Genomic DNA, 20,777 nt, shown 5'->3' with positions numbered 1-20,777 from the left:
ATGGTCACGGCGAGAACGTGCAAACTCCACATGGACAGTATCTGAGGTCAAGATTGAACATGGTTGTGGCGCTGTGAGGCACCACGTCAACCAGCTGTGCCACTGTGCAACCCTAAACATGGCACTTGGCCATGTATAAACCTGCCACTAAGTTGACCATTCTGTTGAGGGCTGGGAGATCGCCTTTCCTATTTATATTACCGTTCTCGTTAATTTATTAGCAGATCAATTTCTGAAAATGTTAATTGGTAAATGAAATAGGATTAACCAGCATTGTTCCAACATGGCCAAGAGTTCGACACGAGGAACTACAGATGCTGGTTCACAAAGAGAGACATTGAGAGCTGGAGTAGCTCGGCGGGTCAAGCAGCATCTCTGGATAAGATGTATAGGCGACCTTTCATGTTAGGACTGAGGAACAGTCCTGACCCATAACATCACCTATCCATATTCTCCAGAGATGCTGCCTGACCTGCCGAGTTACTCCAGCACTTTGTGTCATGAACTAGAGGCAAGTTGGATGGAAAATCTTCTGGATCCATCAGAAAGTCGGATCTCAGATTCGAACTTAAAAAAATGGAAAAAATCAATGTTACAATCTATTTATGTTTATGAATTGGTCCTAATCAAGGATATAACTGAGTGAAAATCATAGAGAGAAATCAAAGACAGGTCTGTAAAGTTACCTTTAAGTTTGAAGATATCCCTCTGAAGTGTCGGAAACCATCTGTGGTGTTTTCTTCTCTGTAATTACTCATGCTGAACATAAAGCAAAGATCTATTTGAATGTCATTTTATTCTGAATTTCTTTTTGGTTAAAATCCATCCTTTCCATGGTCAGAATTAAACCTTTTGATCCTGAATGATGATGAATGTTGAGGATTCTTCAAAGGCTGTTTTCTCATTAATCAAAACGGAACCCTCACAGCTAATGAGAAAAAGTAAATTTAAAAGTACCAGGTGAGAGTGATTTTCCTGAGAGCTGTTCAGATTATACGATCAGGGCCGGATTTAGATGAAGAGAGGCCCTAAGCTATTTCACTTGTGAGGACCCCCCCCACCCCCACAACTAAAGGGCCATGACTAGCCAACAGTGACAGTGTGACACTTTTAGATTCTACTGTATGTTGTCATTAAACAGTTGGTTCTAAAATACATATTGGATTCACCGCGGAGTGGACGATGCCTTACCTGGATCGCCGTTTGAAGCTCTGGAATGTTGGGCCTGCGGCAGGGATGGGGGTTGGGGCCGGAGGAAGGCAGGTGAGTGGACTGAGGCCGAGGCGATGTCTGGTGGAGGGGTGGTGGGTGGTCAGGGGGTATGGGGGTATGAGGACTGTAGTGTGGGTGGGGAAGAGCTGGGGTCACATGGTTTGAGGGGAATGGGGAAGACCCAGTGGAACAGCCGCTGAGGTTGCCAGGGTTGGGGGACTAGCACTAGGACCCAGCGCAGTCAAACCCGGGGGAGTGGGATTCTGCAGCGTGGAAACTTCAGGCCCGGTGCTGCGTCCAAGCTGCAGGTAAGGGCGACGGCTGCTGGAGGGCGGTGGAGTGGCCAGGGTCAGCGGGCAAAGAGTAGGAAGTCCTGGTGGGCGGATGGTCGGTGAGGCAGCGAGGTGAGTAGGCCCCCCTAGATCTCGAGGCCCTAAGCCTTACGTACTTGTCTAGCTTATACGTAAATCCGGTCCTGGTGCCACTAGTTGCTGCCTTGCAGCTCCAGAGACTAGAGTTTGATCCTGACTATGGGTGCTAATGGAATGGAGTTTGTATTTTTGTATCTTGAATTTTTCGAGGATGTAACTAGTAGCGTGGATAGGGGAGAACCAGTGGATGTGGTGTATCTGGACTTCCAGAGGCTTTCGACAAGGTCCCACATAAGAGATTAGTATACAAACTTAAAGCACAAGGCATTGGGGGTTCAGTATTGATGTGGATAGAGAACTGGCTGGCAAACAGGAAGCAAAGAGTAGGAGTAAATGGGTCCTTTTCACAAAGGCAGGCAGTGACTAGTGGGGTACCGCAAGGCTCAGTGCTGGGACCCCAGCTATCTACAATATATATTAATGATCTGGATGAGGGAATTGAAGGCAATATCTCCAAGTTTGCGGATGACACTAAGCTGGGGGGCAGTGTTAGCTGTGAGGAGGATGCTAGGAGACTGCAGGGTGACTTGGATAAGCTGGGTGAGTGGGCAAAACAGTTTGGAAGTTGAGCATTAGCTGGCAATGTGGATAAATGTGTAGCCCCAGTTTTGGTGGCAAACCCCCAGGAAAGCAGACTATTAGCACAAATGGTGGCCGATTGGGAAAGGGGGAGATGCAGCGAGACCTGGGTGTCATGGTACACCAGTCATTGAAGGTAGGCAGCTCTCGTTTTTCATGCAGGTGCAGCAGGCAGTTTTAAAGAAAGCAAATGGTATGTTAGCTTTCATTGCAAAAGGATTTGAGTATAGGAGCATAGAGGTTCTACTGCATTTGTACAGGGTCTTGGTGAGACCACACCTGGAATATTGCGTACAGCTTTGGTCTCCAAATCTGAGTTTAGGAGATATTGCCGTGAGGGAGTGCAGAGCTGTTCACAGACTGATTCCCGGATGTCAGGAATGTCCCATGCACTAGTGGATATCTTTTTATACTCTCTAGAATTTAGAAGATTGTGAGGGGGGTTTATAGGGCCCCATATTCTTAAGGGGTTGGACAGGCTAGATGTTGGAGATTGTTCCCGATGTTGGATCAAGTCCAGGTGGAGGGGTCACAGCTTAAGAACAAAAGGGGAAATCCTTTAAAACCGAGATGAGAACAACTTTTTTCACACAGAGAGTGGTGAATCTCTGGAACTCTCTGCCACAGAGGGTAGTTGAGGCCAGTTCATTGGCTATATTTAAGAGGGAGTTAGATGTGGCCGTTGTGTTTAAGGGGATCAGAGGGTATGGAGAGAAGGGAGGTACGGGATACTGAGTTGGATGATCAGCCATGATCTATATTGAATGGCGGTGCAGGCTCGAAGGGCCGAATGGCCTAGGAAAGCACCTAATTTCTATGTTTCTAACGTTCTCCCTGTGACCGCGGGGGGGAGATCCAGGTGTTCCGGTTTCCTCCCACACCTCACAGTCTTACAGTTATAAGTTAATTGGTTTCTGGAACATTGTAAGTTGTCCCTGGTGCGTAGGATAGTGTTAGCGCACATGGTGATCGCTGGTGGGCACGGACCCGGTGGGCTAAAGGCCTGTTTCCGTGATATATCTCAATCCCTACCTCTAAAAGCATATTTGGCGTTTGTAGTGAACACGAGTTCCAGGCACAACTGTGTGCAGTGTGAATGTGGCCGTGCTGTGCAGCGGCGTGTGTTAATGGCCACAAGGGTTGTCAAAACAGACTGGAAGTTGAGCATTAGCTGGCAAAGTGTGTAAGGCTGTAGCCCCAGTCACGGCTCCACACCCCCGGGACCAGCTCTGGAGCACAGCCCAGAGTTCACAGGCAGACCACTGCCTGTTCAGTGACCTCCGTGGGAGCACTAGCTCATCTAAGGGACCTGGAGACTTTACAAAGCTCTCGTTTTTCCAAGAATCAACATTAAAAAAACAATGAGCAATCATTTCCTCTTCATTATTCTTTGCAGCGCAGCTTACTTTCAGAGTTTTCTACTTGGACGCAGAGAACAACTTTCTGTTTAGTTTTTAGTTTAGAGATACAACGTGGAAATTTCAGCCCACGGTCTGCGCCGGTCCACAATCACCCATTGCACTAGTTCTATCTTATGTACAAGGAGCATATTATAATTGTGAGCAGTTTTGGGCCCCATATCTGAGGAAGGATGTGCTGGTGTTGGAGATGGTCCAGCCTGGATCAAGTCAATGTGGAGAGGACACAACCTCAGAACAAAAGGATGTATCTTTAAAAAGGAGATAAGAAAGATTTTTTTTTTAGTCAGAGGACGGTGAATCTGTGGAATTCATTGCCACAGATTGATAGATTCTTGATTTAAAATGGTGTCTGGGATTATGGGGCAAAGGCAGGAGAATGGGGTTGAGAGGGAAAGATAGATGAGCCATGATTGAATGGCAGAGAAGACTTGATGGGCTGAATGGCCTAATTCTGCTCCTAGAACTTTTGAATTTATAAACAATTTCCAGAATCCAATTACCCTACAAACCTGAACATCTTCAGAGTGTGGAAGGAAGCCGGAGCACCCGGAAGAAACCCACGCGGTCACAGGGAGAACATACAAACATCCTATAGACAGCACCAGTAGTCAGGATCGAACCCGTGTCTCTGGCGCTGTGAGGCAGCAACTCTACCACTGCACCACTGGGCCACCCTAAATTTATACATTTGTTTAATTCATATCCTAGGAGCCAGGAATTAATTCCAAAAAAAACATTACTTCACATTTAAGGAAGTAAAGGTTGATTGTCACTCTAGAGTGGTGATTACAGGTAACATATGGTCTTGTGACTTTGAGGTGCATGGCAGTCTGAAGTTTGCATTAGATCTCCAATGGTCTTCAGTGTTGCCACCTGAGCTGGCTGCGATCTCGCTGCCTCTCCATCCTGGACTGGATCACTTGGACAGTAAAAACACGCATGTCAGGCTATTGTTCGTTGACGACAGCTGACTTCAACATTATCATCCCCTCAGGGACCTGGGTCTCCGCTCATCCCTCTGCAACTGGTTCCTCGACTTCCTCATCAACAGACCACAATCAGTACAAATTAACAACAACTATTTGTCACCGATAACAATCAACACAACTATTTGTCAGTCGGATACAGTACCCATACCATTTATTTAATGGAAGCCTGAGAGACAGCCGTTTCACACAGAACGTGATGGGTATGGAATGAGCTGCCAGAGGAGGTGTTGAAGTAGTAACTATAACAACTGTTGGACAGGTACATGGATAGGATAGGTATAGAGGGGTCTGGGCCAAATGTGGGCAGGTGGGACTTTGGTAGGTGGGCAACTTGGTCGGCCTGAGCTGACGTTGAGCTGAAGGGCCTGTTCCTTACGAGTTGAAAATCTTGAGTAAAACACAAAGTGCTGCAGAGGGTCAGGCAACATTTCTGGAGGACATTGGCAGGCAACATTTCGGGGTTGGGACCATTTATACGGGCAATATTATGGGTCGGGATTCTTCTTCAAACATGTAAAGAGTGATGGAAATTTGAAACTTTATCAATTTTAATGTCTGCAATGTGCTAAATTAATAACTGTGTCAAAGTCTCTACTATTTGATTACAATTCAGATAGCAAGGCACTGTAGTGCAAGTACATGAAGCAAGTTTCTTGTGTTTGTGTGGCACAGTGGCAGAGTTGCTGCCTTACAGCGCAGAGACCCAGGTTCGATCCTGACTGCAGGTGCCGTCTGTATGGAGTTTGTACTTTCTCCCTGTGACTGCGTGGGTTGGCTCCGGGTGCTCCGATTTCCTCCCGCACTCCAAAGACGTACAGGTTTATAGGTTAATTGGGTTTGGTAAAAAAAATTGTAATTGTCCCCGCTGTGTAGGATGGTGTTAGTGTGCGGGGTGATCGCTGGCCAGCGAGGACTCGATGGGCCAAAGGGCCTGTTTCCATGCTGTGCCTCCAAGTAAAGTCTAAATGTTTCTGTCGTTTGATTGAGATTCAGATAGCAAAGCAGACCCAGCACTGTGATGTAAGTATATGAAGCAAGTTTCTTGTTGTGGTTGGGAAGAATGCTGCATGTTCCTCGGGCGAGTAATCCAATACCAGCTGAGTGAAGAAATGAATTGGGCCAGTCATTGCCGTGTGCCCCGGGAGGCGTTCGTCTTCTCTTGTCATGCCAAGTCGAACATGTGATTTCCACGGGTTGTGAACGAACTGCTGCAAATGGAACATAAACCGATTTGCTCCGTGATCTCAACAGTGCTAAAACCCATTTGCTGATTTACACTGTCATCCGACCAAACGGCATTGTTATTCTTGGCCGATAACAAGAAGTTATGTATTTAAAATCTACTGAGATAGATTGCTTTACAAACTTGCCAGTCTTGACTTGAAGGGCTGTCGTCACTCTGTGGATTGGGAATGGAGGCAGGAACAAGCTCGCAGGAGATTAATATTAGCTGCTGCGTAATAATAATGTTATTAAACACATGAAGAGAAAAGCTCTCCAAAATTATAACAGAGTTGGTGGAGTAATTCAGCAGGTCAGGCAGCATCCCTGAATAACCTGGATAGGTGACATTTTGGGTCGGGACCCTTCTTCGGGCTGATTATCGGGGGTGGAGAGAGGGGGAGGAAGGAATGCTGGAAGAAAGGACAGGATAAATGTCTGAAGAAGGGTTTCGGCCTGAAACGTTGCCTATTTCCTTCGTTCCATAGATGCTGCTGCACCCGCTGCGTTTCTCCAGCATTTTTGTGTACGTTCGATTTTCCAGCATCTGCAGTTCCTTCTTGAACACCAGGACAAAGCTTGGCCGGTAATAGGTGGATACTGGGGCAGGCAGATTGACGAACAAAGGCCAGAGATAAAAAGACAGAAGGTGTGAGACACAGGGTTGAAGTTGGTTTGCACCGGGTGCTCCGTTTCCCCCCCACATCCCAAAGAAGAGCAGGTTCGCTTCTGTAAATAGCACTGAGTGTGTGGAAAGTGGATGAGAAAGTGGAAAAGATAGAACAAGTGTGAACGGGTGATTGATGGTCGGCGTGGACACGGTGGGCCAAAGGGCCTGTGTCCATGCTGTATCTTTCAGTCAATCAATTCAATCAAAAAAATCACGACTCTTAATTGTTCAATTTCCATAAGGATATTGACATTTGATGAGAGTAGCTTCTAAACAGGAGAAACGATGAGCTGCCAGCAACAAAGCAGGCTCGATGAAGAGATTGGCGTGTCCTCTCATCGACTGAATCTCCCTGTTCTCTATCTGCGCTGATCTATTGCATGAGCTGTGGATTGCTGATGGGCCAAGTGATGACTAGTCCATCACATCTCCTCTCCATTCACGGTTCACAGTTAAAGAGAAAGCTGGCAGCTCCATTTCCCAAGTGCTGAAAGTGTAGCCACTTGCCGTTATCAAGTTGCATGAGGGGAGGAATATTTCCCGTCGAGATGTGCAGCTCAGTGTCGGCACTAAGGACGTGAGAACAAAAGGAAATGGTATTGGTCTATTATTGTCATGTGTAGAGGCACAGTGAAAAGCTTTTGTTTGCGTGCTATCCAGTTAAATCACACCGTACATGAGTACAATCAAGCTATACACAAGTACACCATGCAGTGCAAAGAGAAAAACTCCAGGCTGCAGAATATAATGTTACAGCATTGTAGTGTTACAGTTACAGAGAAATAGTTCAAGTTTGGCAATGGCACACTGAAAAATGCGTACAGAATATTCAGTAACAAGTTTCTGTGATCTGGAAGCTTCCTGATCTTTCCTCCCTGGATACGTTCGTGGAATTTCAAATGCAGGATGTAAACTACATTTCAGATAATGTTTGGGGTAGAGAAACAGCATGGAAACAAGCCCTTCGGCCCATCGAGCCCATGCCCACCATCGATCACCCGCTCACATTAGTTCGATGTTATCCCACTTTCTCATCCACACGCTACACACTTGGGGGAATTTCACAGAGTCCATTTAAACTACAAGCCCGCACGTCTCTGGGATGTGGTTGGAAACCAGGGCATCCAGAAGAAACCCACGCTGTCACAGGGAGAATGTGCAAACTCCACACAGACAGTACCAGATGTCAGGATCTTGTTTCCAGAGATGCTGCGTGACCTGCTGAGTTACTCCAGCATTTTGTGTCTATCTCCAGTATCTGCAGTTCCTTCCTACACAGGTAACGGGTGAGGAAGGGTTTTTTGACAGGCAGATGGTTGGACAAAGGCCAGAAATGAAAAGAGAAGGTATGAGACAAAAGAATTGAAGAGTTGTGAATTGTGAAGCTAGAGGAAGGAATGGGAGGGGGAGGGGAGAAATAGTTACTGAATATGGTCCCTGCCCGAAACGTCACCTATTAATATTCTTCAGAGATACTATTTCGCTTGTGCAACTTACAACCCAGCGGTATGAATGTGATTTCTCTAACTTCACTAACCCTTGTTTTCTCTCTCTCTCCATCCCTCCCCCACCCTAGTTTTTTGTTTAGTTGCAATGTCCTCTTGATTAATTTTACTGTTTGTATGCCTCGTTGTCAACTTCCCCAACAATGAACCATTTTACATTTTCTTCGATCATCGTCTGCTTTTATCTGTCGTTCTCACACCTAACCCTTCCATATCTTTAGTTTCCTTCTTCCCGGACTCTCAGTCTGTAGAGGGTCCCGACCCGAAACGTCACCCATTTCTTCTCTCCAGAGATGCTGCCTGACCCGCTGAGTTACTCCAGCGCTTTGTGTCTGTCCTTGGAATAATAGATATGCTCATTAATAGATGTCTGTGGCTGTATGCATGTTCTGTTAGAAGAATTAGTCTTTTGCCTATCGTTGAGATTTATACAGCTGCAAGAGTACTTTGCTCCGGACTGTCGTATCAGACTCACCACTCAGATCAGATGCATAATCGCAAAGTGTGGACCAGAATAATTGAGCTGGAAAATAATCTGGTGCGAATTATCTCACACATGTTGAAATAATTGAATTTAATAAAAATGTCATTTGGAGCTTTCAAACCACTACTTGATAGCCTTTTGTTGGATAATGGATCAAGGGATATGGTGATGTGGAACATAAAACATAAAACAGTGCAGCAAAGGAACAGGCCCTTCGGCCCACCATGTCTGTGCCAAACATGACGGCACGATGAACTAACCTCATCTGCCTGCATGTGATCCATATTCCTACATTCCCTGCATATCAATGTGACTGTCTAATAGCCCCTTAAACGCCACTGTTGGATCCGCCACCACTACCTCTGTTCTGTGCTGTTCTATGTTTAAAGGAAGGAAGGACGGCATGGTGGCGCAGCGGTGGAGCTCCAGTGACCTGGGTTTGATCCTGACTACGGGTGCTTGTCTGTACGGAGTTTGTACATTCTCCCTGTGACCTGTGGGTTTTCTCTGGGTGCTCCAGTTTCCTCCCACACTCCAAAGATGTACAGATTAATTGGCTTGGTATAACTGTAAATTGCCCCCAGTTTGTGTAGTTAGTGCAAGCGTGCGGGGATCGTAGGACATGTTTCCGCATTGTATCTTTAAACTAAACTAAACCAATGACTGTATGCAGATGCAGCCAGTGGATTCACACAGCCTGCCGTTAAACTGTCAAAACAGGATCTGCGAGTTTGTTTCCCACTGTCTCTTGAACACGGAAAGGCACATCCTGTTGTCTTCAAGTTGACACTTGAAACATTGCACTTCACAGCTGTACAGAACATTCGCTGTGTGATGGGCCAAGCCAAACAAGGGTGATGATGGCAGAAATGGAAAGTGTTCCAACTCTGCTCCGGACGCAGTGAGATGAGCTCATTCCCATCGCCCGCTAAGTTTATTTGATAAAAAGCATTGTGTACTCGTAACCCGTGGCGACTCACAGCCAATAAAATAAGTTCCTGAGGGAGTTAAAGCATCAGGAGAGGAAGGTAGACACAATGAACTGCAGGTGCTGCTTTACATTAATAGATACACGGTTGTGGAATAACTGGTGTGCAGTGACGCAGCTGGTAGTGCTGTTGCCGCACAGTGCCGGAGACCCTGGTTCGATCCTGACCTCGGGTGCCGTCTGTGTGGAGTTTGCACGTTCTCCCTGTGATCGCGTGGCGTTCCTCCAGGTGCGCCGGTTTCCTCACACATCTCAAAGACATGTGGGTTAATTGGTCTCTGTAAATTGCCTCTAGTGTGTAAGGAGTGAACGAGAAAGTGAGATAACATACAACTAGTGTGAACGGGTGATCGATGGTCGGCGTGGACTCAGTGGGCCGAAAGGTCTGTTTCCATGCTGTATCTGGAAGCTAATTTCTAAACTAAACTAAACCCATCAACAATATCCATGACTAGGAATCCAAGTCGAGATCCCGGTCTGGAGAAAACTCTGGTCTTCATCAACTTTTCGCTGATGATTGTTTGCTGTACCGTCCAATTAAGTCAGCTGATAATGAAGATGCTCTTCAAAAGGATCTCGATACTATGGTTGAGTGGTCACAACAATGGGGCATGCAGTTCAACCCTTCCAAATGTGAAACTATGCGTGTCACCAGAAAGAGGAATCCAGGCGAAACATCTTACAATATACTTAGTGCCACCCTTGAAGAATCCAAACAAACCAAGTATCTTGGCATCAAATTGCAGAATGATCTGCGTCGGAATGGTCAGACGCATCATGCAACGGTGAAAGTAACAGGTGTCCTAAACTTTCTCAGGCGCAACTTTCATCATTGTTCAACTTCTGTCAAGGAGAAGCTATACTTCACCCTCGTTAGACCTCATTTGGACTACGCAGTTGCAGCATGGGACCCATACACAAATAAAAACATTTCTTCCATCGAACGTGTCCAAAGACAGGCAGCTCGATTTGTTACTAACACCTATGTGAGAGAGAAGCGAGTGTCACCAAACTTCTGAATTCTCTGGGGTGGGACCCTCTCCAAGACAGACGTGAAGCTCACCGTTTGACCTGTTTTTACAAAATGTTAAATGGTCAGATCGACATAGACTACAAGACCTACACCAAACCCAAACCAATTAGGAGCAGACGAGGGCATTCAATCCAATTTGTGATCCCAGCTACAAAGACAGATGTGTACAGCAATTCGTTCTTCCCCCGCACAATTAAAGCATGGAATAATCTCCACCCAACTATCGTTACCCAACCAGATGCAACTAAATTTAAAGTAGCTCTTTCTTCCCAATAACCCTTTCTGGCTTAAGCCCTCCCTTCACCACCTCCAGTTTAAATTCCATTTGGAATATTTTGGAGGACCAAGAAACCAAGAACCAAGAACTTTGGTCGGATTGGTGGTGCAGTGATAAATTGCTGCCTCACAGTACTAGACCCGGGCTAGATCGTGACTACGGGTGCTGTCTGTACGGAGTCTGTACGCTCTCCCTGTGACCCCGTGGGTTTTCTCCGGGTGCTTCTGTTTCCTCCCACTCTCCAAAGACGTGCAGGTTTGTAAGATAATTGGCTTTGGTAAATTGTAAAATTGTCCCGAGTATATAGGATAGTGCTAGGGTGATCACTGGTTGACGTGGACACGGTGGGCTGAACGGCCTGTTTCCGTGCTGTATCTCTAAAGTTTAACGTAAACAGAGTCCAATGATCGTTAAACACCATCTGAGAGAAGATTGGTATCTCATTGAAAAGACTACACCCAAGTCGTGCCATCTATTCCCTTCTCTCATTGGGCAGAAGATGCACAAACTTGGAAGTACGTACCAGCAGATAGCAGTACAGTTTCCTCCTCGTGGTTATCTAACTACTCAATGGTCTTGTCATAAGTTTAGGGTGTAATCCTGATCTCCGAGCCCTTGCACTTTTTTAAATCTGCTTCCTGTCTGTAAATATAACATTACCCTCTGTTTATATGCCTCTTTGTACTTATATACCTATTGTACTTGCGTATGATTTGATTGTACTTATGTATGGTATGATTTGCCTAGTTTAGTTTAGAGAAACGGTGTGGAAACGGGCTCTCTGACCCACCGTGTCTGCGCTGACCACTGATCACTCGTACACCTACAATTAACCTACAAACCTGCACGCCCATGGAATGTGGGAGGAAACCGGCGCACCCAAAGTAATCCCAATCGGTCACAGGGAGAACGTACATACTCTGTACAGGCAGCTTCCGAGGTCAGGAATAAATCCGTGTCACTAGTGCTGAGACAGCACTCAATACAAGGTTTTCCACTGTATTTTGCTACCTGTGTCAATAATAGCCCAATACAATCCAGTCAAGGAAAGACACAAAATGCTGGAGTAACTCAGCGTGTCAGGCAGCATCTTTGTTTAACATTGATAGGTGGCGTTTCTGGTCAAGCCCCTTTTTCAGGGACTTAAGAAGGGTCCCGACCCGAAACGTTCTCCAGAGATGCTGCCTGCCTCACTGAGTTACTCCATCGCTTTGTAACATTGCATGGTATACCAGCATCTGCAGTTCCTTGTTTCTACATTTTTCTGTGAAATCTCCTCAAGGTATGTCTACTCCTCCCCCCTCACTCTGAAGAAGGGTTTTGATCTGAAACATCACCTATCCATGTTCTCCAGGGATGCTGCCTGACCCGCTGAGTTACTCCAGCACTTTGTAACTTTTCTTGGTAAACTAGCATCTGCAGCTCCTTGTCACTAAGATACAGTCAAGGCCGGGATGGATTGCATGCAGGGATCGGACTGGACTTCACAATCTTCTGAGCCGGAATCTGGAGTGCTTCCAAGTGAGCCACAATGACACTAATTACAGAGACGCACTCTATCAGTTATATCTGCTCATCCTTCGGACTGACAGTCAGCTCATGTGGGCCATGCCTGGCGGCAGATCAAACATTCCCACAACTTAATCACTGGCCTCAGGATGCCACAGCATGTTAATTCACCAACACACTGTGCCAAAGGGCTGACACTGGTTAACAAATCCACTGAGCTTCAGTTCAGATGCCTTTATCACACTCCAGTACCTGCCACTCACTCCTTGTACAAGTAAATAGCTAGTTGTACTCACATAATCACACCAGTCTGATTACCTTCGTACTGTTAGAAAATATACTTTTAATTAAGTATTAGTTTTATGAAGATTAGAGGGCATAGTTTAGTTTATTGTCATGTGTACTGAGGTAAAGTGCAAAGCTCTTGTTACGTGCTGAGCAGTAAGGGGAAAGACTGTACATGATTACAATGGAACCGTCCACAGTGTACAGATGTGTCGTAAAGGGAATAGCATTTAGTGCAAGATAAAGTCCGAATGAAAATAGTCCGAGCGACTCCAGTGAGATAGATAATAGCTCAGGACCGCTCTCTAGTTGTTGATAGGATGGTTCAGTTGCTTGATAACAGCTGGGAAGAAACTGTCCCTGAATCTAGAAGCCTTAAGGTGAGGTGAGCAAAGTTTCAAGAAGATGTGCGTGGCAAGTTTGTTTTTTTCTTGCCACTGAAGCTCGATCGTCGGCTGCGGATGGTTCGACCCCCCCCCCCCCCCCCCCCCCACCGACCGCGGGAGGAAAGGAGATAAGACTTTATTGCCTTCCATCACAGTGGGGGAATGTGGAGGAGCTGCTGTGGTGGATGTTTATGTCAAATTGTTATGTAGTTGTGTGTCTTGTTGCTTTTTTGGTATGACGATGGCAAACCAAATTCCTCGTATTTTGCAAAACGTATTTGGCTAATAAATTATGATTATGTTTAAAAGGTGGTGGTGTAAATCGCTCGTTCTAAGCTTCCCCCCAGTCTAGTTTCAGTCAAAAAACACTGATGAATTGTAATGTTTATGTTGGCCTAAAATAGGACTTGATCTTGTCCTCTTGATCTTCAAGAGTTGAGAGTCTTTCCTTTGAACATCACAGAGGACACTATCAAGGACTTGGTCTTGCACTTGATCAACTAATCCATTTTAACAAAACATAATTACAGTTCAACTACGGTACCTATCCCACCGCGGGTTCGATCCTCGTGTAGGGGAGGATTTAAACTAATGTGGCAGGGAGATGGGTACAAGAGCAGAGAGGCAGGGGGGTGTAAAATGAGGGTAGAAGCAATAGGTAGCAAGGTGAAAAGTAAAAGTGGCAGGCAGACAAAACCAGGGCAAAAATCAAAAAGGGCCACTTTTCAACATAATTGTATAAGGGGTAAGAGCGTTGTAAAAACAAGCCTGAAGGCTTTGTGTCTCAATGCAAGGAGTATTCGTACTAAGGTGGATTAGTTGAACGTGCAGATAGCCATTAATGATTATGATATAGTTTGGATCACGGAGACATGGCTCCAGGGTGACCAAGGCTGGGAGCTGAACATCCAGGGATATTCAATATTCAGGAGGGATAGAGAGAAAGGAAAAGGAGGTGGGGTAGCGTTGCTGGTTAGAGAGGAGATTAACGCAATGGAAAGGAAGGACATTAGTTTGGAGGATGTGGAATCGGTATGGGTAGAACTGCAAAACACTAAGGGGCAGAAAATGTTGTTGGGTGTTGTGTACAGGCCACCTAACAGTAGTAGTGAAGTAGGAGATGGTATCAAACAGGAAATTAGAAATGTGTGCGACAAAGGCAAAACAGTTATAATGGGTGACTTCAATCTACATATAGATTGGATGAATCAAATTGGCAGGGGTGCTGAGGAAGAGGATTTCTTGGAATGTATGCGGGATAGTTATCTAAATCAACATGTAGAGGAACCAACGAGAGAGCAGGCTATTTTAGACTGGGTATTGAGTAATGAGGAAGGGTTAGTTAGCAGTCTTGTTGTACGTGTCCCCTTGGGCAAGAGTGACCATAATTAGGATGGAGAGTGACATCGTTAATTCAGAAACAATGGTTCTGAACTTAAAGAAAGGTAACTTTGAGGGTATGAGACGCGAATTGGCCAAGATTGACTGGCAATTAATTTTAAAAGGGTTGACGGTGGATATGCAATGGAAGATATTTAAAGACTGCATGGATGAACTACAAAAATTGTTCATCCCAGTTTGGCAAAAGAATAAATCAGGGAAGGTAGTGCATCCGTGGATAACAAGGGAAATCAGGGATAGTATCAAAGCGAAGGATGATGCGTACAAATTAGCCAGAAAAAGCAGCCTACCAGAGGACTGGGAGAAATTCAGAGACCAGCAGAGGAGGACAAAGGCCTTAATTAGGAAAGGAAAAATAGAATATGAAAGAAAACTGGCAGGGTAACATAAAAACTGACTGCAAAAGTTTTTATAGATATGTGAAAAGAAAGAGTTTAGTTAAAACAAATGTAGGTCCCTTGCAGTCAGAAACAGGTGAGTCAATCATGGGGAACAAGGATATGGCGGTCCAATTGAATAACTACTTTGGTTCCGTCTTCACTAAGGAAGACATAAATAATCTGCCGGAAATAGCAGGGGACCGCGGGTCAAAGGAGTTGGAGGAATTGAGTGAAATCCAGGTTAATCAGGAAGTGGAGTTGGATAAATTGAATGGATTAAAGGCTGATAAATCTCCAGGGCCAGATAGGCTGCATCCCAGAGTACTTAAGGAAGTAGCTCCAGAAATAGTGGATGCATTAGTAATAATCTTTCAAAACTCTTTAGATTCTGGAGTAGTTCCTGAGGATTGGCGGGTAGCAAACGTAACCCCACTTTTTAAGAAGGGAGGGAGAGAGAAAACGGGGAATTACAGACCAGTTAGTCTAACATCGGTAGTGGGGAAACTGCTAGAGTCAGTTATTAAAGATGGGATGGCAGCACATTTGGAAAGTGGTGAAATCATTGGACAAAGTCTGCATGGATTTACAAAAGGTAAATCATGTCTGACGAATCTTATAGAATTTTTTGAGGATGTTACTAGTAGCGTGGATAGGGGAGAACCAGTGGATGTGGTGTATCTGGATCAGAAGGCTTTCGACAAGGTCCCACATAAGAGATTAGTATACAAACTTAAAGCACACGGCATTGGGGGTTCAGTATTGATGTGGATAGAGAACTGGCTGGCAAACAGGAAGCAAAGAGTAGGAGTAAACGGGTCCATTTCACAATGGGGGGCAGTGACTAGTGGGGTACCGCAAGGCTCAGTGCTGGGACCCCAGCTATTTACAATATATATTAATGATCTGGATGAGGGAATTGAAGGCAATATCTCCAAGTTTGCAGATGACACTAAGCTGGGGGGCAGTGTTAGCTGTGAGGAGGATGCTAGGAGACTGCAAGGTGACTTGGATAGGCTGGGTGAGTGGGCAAATGTGAGTGGGCAATGGACATTGTCTACAGCACTGGTGCGCTACAATGCTGTGAACTATATTCTGCACTCTGTATCTTCCCCTTTGCTCCACCTATTGTACTTGGAGTTTGACTTGGTTGTATGAATATGTAAGGAATGGAGGGATATGGATCACGTGCAGGCAGAGGATACTGGCATTCTGTTCGGCATGGACATAGTGAGCTGGAGGGCCTGCTTCTTTTCGTATAGTTTCAGGGATACAGCTCAGAAACAGATCCTTCAGCTCACCCAGCCCGTGGCAACCAGCTATCCCCGTGCACTAGCACTATCCTACACACTAGGGACAATTTACAATCTTTACCAAGCCAATTAACATACATACCTACATTTCTTTGGAGTGTGGGAGGAAACTGTCGCACTCAGGAAAACCCACGCGGTCACAGGGAAGAACGTGCAAACTCCATATGTAGGTAGTCAGGATGGAACACTGGTCTCTGGAGTTTGTAAGGCAGCCACTCTACAGCTGTGCCACCGTGCCACCCATGCTTCTCTTCCATACCTTCCTATGTTTGAAGGAAGGGAGAGTGAGTATATAAGCAAAGAAAAAGATAAGTGAATAGGATCCCTCAAATGTCAAGAGCATAGACTTTGTATTACAAAATGAGTACATTTTCCTCTGGATACATCTTTTAAAAGAATAATAGTTTAAGAGGATCATTTCCAGGTGCATCTTTCCAGCAGTATGTTTAGTTAAATAAGATCCACTCGATATTGTGGCAGAACTCCACATTGTATGTGCAAAATGCATTAGTGAAGTTAAAGGCGGTTTTGTAACTCCCATGACTTTCATTTATCTTGGAGAGAGATTAAATGCGTTGCCTTTTTTACAGTTCTGCAAAGTCAGATTTTACCTCTCACTTTCTTTTATATCTTAGTTCGTGATTAAATTTTAAAAAACAAACAACCCAGATCTCTGCTCTCTACTCTCTCTGGCATCATCAGGTCCAATACGACACCTTGCATTTTGTTGGACTTTGAATCCAAATTTCACTTTTATGCTCAAGTCCATCAAGTGCGGAAATATTATTCATGGTTCCTGAACTTCAGGGGAAGAGAAAGATATGCTGATGCAAAACTAAAAGAAGTTTAGATTTTGCACAGTTGATTATTTTATAGCTTATTTTGAGATTGCTCTTGTGCGACTGGATGTTTATTTTTGAGAGGGATGAGCAATGAATCGAACTGATATGTAGTATAATAGATCAGATGGGGTGGGGGCTGAGATACCGGCCCACAATGTCGGCAATGGAAGTTGGCTATGGGGACGGATCTGCCGGCTCAGGCCAGGCCGGAGTTCCAGAGCCCCCGCCGTAGGGCGCAAGTTCGACCCGCCGATCAGCGCGGAAGTCTCGATGAGGTCGAGATCGATCGCCTCACCTGGCCTAGCTGGGGGGGGGGCGGTTGAAGAAGGGTCGGGACAAACAGTTGCCGGAAAGTCAGTGGTGCACCAGTAATCCTGTAATTTTTAAGAATCCACAACCTGTTTGTGGATGGGAGCCTGTCCATTTCCAGTCTAATTGCAGAGGTGAGGTAGAGCAGGAAGTGTTTGGGATGTACAATATTCCCACCTTTGGGACATGTCCGACAATCAAGTATGATTGGGGGACATACACGAGAGGAACAAATGAAGGACGCAAAGGGCATCTTGAGTGGTGCAGCAGGTAGAGCTGTTGCCTCACACACTAGAGACCCGGGTTCAGTCCTGACCTCAGGGCTGTCTGTGTGGAGTTTGCATATTCTCCGTGTGGCCTCATGGGTTTCCTTCGGCTGCTCCGGTTTTCTCCCACGTCCCAAAGACTTGTGGATTTGTAGTCTCCAGATACAAGAAGGTGCAGACGCTACTGTACAAAAAAAATGTATAGTGCTGGAGTAACGCAGCAGGTCAGGCAGCATCTCTGGATAAAAAGGATGGGTGATGGTTCAGCTCGGGACCCTTCTTCAAACTGTCCCACTGTGTTACTCCAGCACTTTGTGTCCTGACACGGGTTATTCTGCCTCACACATTGAGTTATCCAGCATTTTGTGTCTATCCACCTATCACTTGCCAGATGTTGTCTCAACCTCTTTTCCGGCTACTCTAATCCATCTGAAGAAGAGTCCTGACCCGAAATATCAAGTGTCCATTTCCCTCCACAGATGCCGCCTGACCCGCCGAGTTCCTCCAGCACTTTGTGTTTTACTCAGACTTTAATGCATAGATTTGTTAACTAGCTTCACTTGCACTAAAGCAGGAGTATTTCATCATCATTAAATATGAGCAGTTTGGGCTCCATATCCGAGGAGGGATGTGCTGGAGTTGGACAGGATTGAGAGAAGGTTTACGAGAATGATCCCAGGAATGATTGGGATAACATCTGATGAGCGTTTGACGGCACTGGGCCTGTACTCAAGGATGAAGGGGGGGACCTCTTTGAAATATACCAAATCGTGACAGGCCTGGATAGAGTGGATGTGGGGAGAATGTTTCCCCTTGTGGGAGGGACTAAGACCAGAAGGCATAGCCTCAGAATAAAGGGACATACTTTTAGTAAGGAGATGAGGAGGAATTTCTTTATTCAGTGAATGGTGAATCTGTGGAACTCATTGCCACAAATGGCTGTGGATGCTAAGTCATTTGGGTATTTTTAAGGCAGAGATCTACAGATTTTTGGTTAGTTAGCATGTCTAATTCGCGTGTTGAAGGCAGGAGAATGGGGTGAGAGGTAAAGATAGATCAGCCATGTTGAATGGCGGACTGGACATGATGGGCCGAATGGCCTAATTCTGCTCCTATGTGTTATGAACGTGATTATTTCTCTGCCTGTGTGGATATTTAAACAAGAAGCACCTGCTGTGTCTTTTGTCTGCTATTGAGTAAACTCTGTTATTTTCCTGTGTTTTGTTTCAGGAACCATGCGCCCAGTTAGAAGGAATTTTTACGACCCTTCTTCAGCTCCGGGGAAAGGCGTAGTTTGGGAATGGGAAAACGACAGTTGTTCCTGGACTCCGTACGACATGGATATTTGCATAACCATCCAAAATGCGTACGAGAAGCAACATCCGTGGTTGGACTTGACCTCTCTGGGCTTCTGTTATATTATTGACTTCAATAGCATGTGCCAGATGAACAGACAGACACAACGTAAGCGACGACTGAGGAGGCGTATGGACTTGGCCTACCCCTTGACTATGGGCTCCATCCCCAAATCTCAGTCCTGGCCCATCGGCACGCAGTCGGGGCAACCGTGCAGCTGCCAACAATGCGTCCTGGTCAACAGCACCAGGGCAGCCTCCAACGCCATCCTGGAATCCCAACGGCGCAAGGTCTACGCGGCAGCCAACGGCACACTGACCGTGCGACAAAGCAACTCCTACAACGGCCCCGCCTTGTGGTCAGCGATGAGCAGTGCGGGCACCATAGCCCCCAACCCCGAGCAGGCCCGCTCGCCCACCACCACCACCCAACTCTCACCTATCTCGCAGAGCCAGAGCACCACCACCACCACTCCCATCCCCGGCCAGAACAACCTGAACAGACCCGGGACCCAACGATCTGCTGTCGTCAGCACCAGAGCCTCCATCCCCCCTGGGTAAGCTCAAATACACAAAGTATCCTCACAATGGTCCCGTTGAGTCATGAGTGAAAATAGCAAACCAATATGTATTGCTTTTAAGTCTTTAACTCCCTGAAATTGAGCACATTGAAACCATTTTACACCACGTGCTCGTATATTAGTTCATTGCTTTCACGTTGGTTTATGAGTTTATTGTTGTGGCTGCTTATGACCCGATCTGCTAATCAATTCAATGATGTTCTTGTGAATGTGAATCTCTGGCACAGGCACTTATGGTCCTATCAAATCCAGCCCTTCGAACGTAGCTCTGTGTGGATTGTTGTGCTTCATGTCTACGATCCTCATTGACTGACCAAACCTGGTGCCGTTCGCTGCTGTGGTTTTAACACCATCCCACCCTTCCCCCGAGAATAACCACAGTGACCCTTCCTCCTGACCATGAACAAGTAGATATAGTGGTACAGAAGGGGTACAGTGGTGCTTCTTTGGTTGGGGAACTGAGTTCAAGTGTCAGGAAGATGTGTTGGAGCTCTGTAGGACTTTGGTTGGGTGGCATTTGCAATATTACACGCAGAATTATGAGAGGCGTAGATTGAGTTTTATGAGAAGCTTAAATAAGCGAGTTTAGTATTCCAACCACGCATGCCCAGGTCAAAGGTCACTATGCATTAACTTTGCTGGAAAGCAGTGGAGCTGTGTACATATACAACTTAATTTATTCATTTTTTTCCAGCATTGATTCTTCTAGGTAAGAAAATACTGCTTTCAAACTATGAATTAGTTATGTTAAAATTTTGTTAAAAGCTCAGATTATTTTGTCGTTTTTATTGCTTTATGCTTTGGTGAGTGAACGAGATCGTGCTGGCCCGTGGTTGGGCCCGGTTCTCCGGCGCTGTGGGCACTGTTGAGTTGCTGCTGGGCCGTCCCCTCCCGGGTATCCCGTCCCTGTCTGGGGCTTGCAGCCGGCGTGGGGAGGGGGCAGCTGAGTTGCTGCAGCACTTTGTGTGTATCCCCGTTGATGGCCAGTGTTCAGGTTTCAGCAGCGCCGGGGGTGGGGTTGGCTGGTGGCCGGTGGCGACCCCCAGCACGTCGGGGAGCGCGACCCTCTGGAGTTGGAGCGGGGTTGGGCTGGATTTGGCGCGCTTCTCCGGGTCTGTGTGCGCGCTCTCCCGCTGCCTGTTCCTTTGGGGGGGATAAGGAATTGATCATTTATGAGAATCTCTCTGGAATCGAGAATTTCATTGCTCAATCGTATTCATGGGTGAGAAAGTGAGATAACGTAGAACTAGTGTGAAAGGTGATTAATGGTCAGCATGCTCTTGCTGGGCCAAAAGTTTCCATCCACTCCCTACACACTAGGGGCAATTTACAAAGGCTAATTA

The 20,777-nt window shown here is 46.0% G+C and overlaps 1 protein-coding gene across 1 annotated transcript in view; it reads left to right on the top strand.

Annotated features, from left to right (window-relative positions):
- LOC129709446 (E3 ubiquitin-protein ligase DTX1-like) overlaps positions 1 to 20,777 on the top strand; it is a 172,712-nt gene that overhangs the window by 59,396 nt on the left and 92,539 nt on the right. The window contains exon 2 of the mRNA XM_055655850.1: positions 18,729 to 19,410. Within this exon, the coding sequence (XP_055511825.1) occupies positions 18,729 to 19,410 (682 nt within the window). The remainder of the gene's footprint in view (positions 1 to 18,728; positions 19,411 to 20,777) is intronic.

Source organism: Leucoraja erinacea, chromosome 25 (assembly GCF_028641065.1).
Source record: "Leucoraja erinacea ecotype New England chromosome 25, Leri_hhj_1, whole genome shotgun sequence".
Lineage (NCBI taxonomy): Eukaryota > Metazoa > Chordata > Chondrichthyes > Rajiformes > Rajidae > Leucoraja > Leucoraja erinaceus.
The sequence above is the reverse complement of the archived record's forward strand: the minus strand, read 5'-3'. Positions and strand labels throughout refer to the sequence as shown.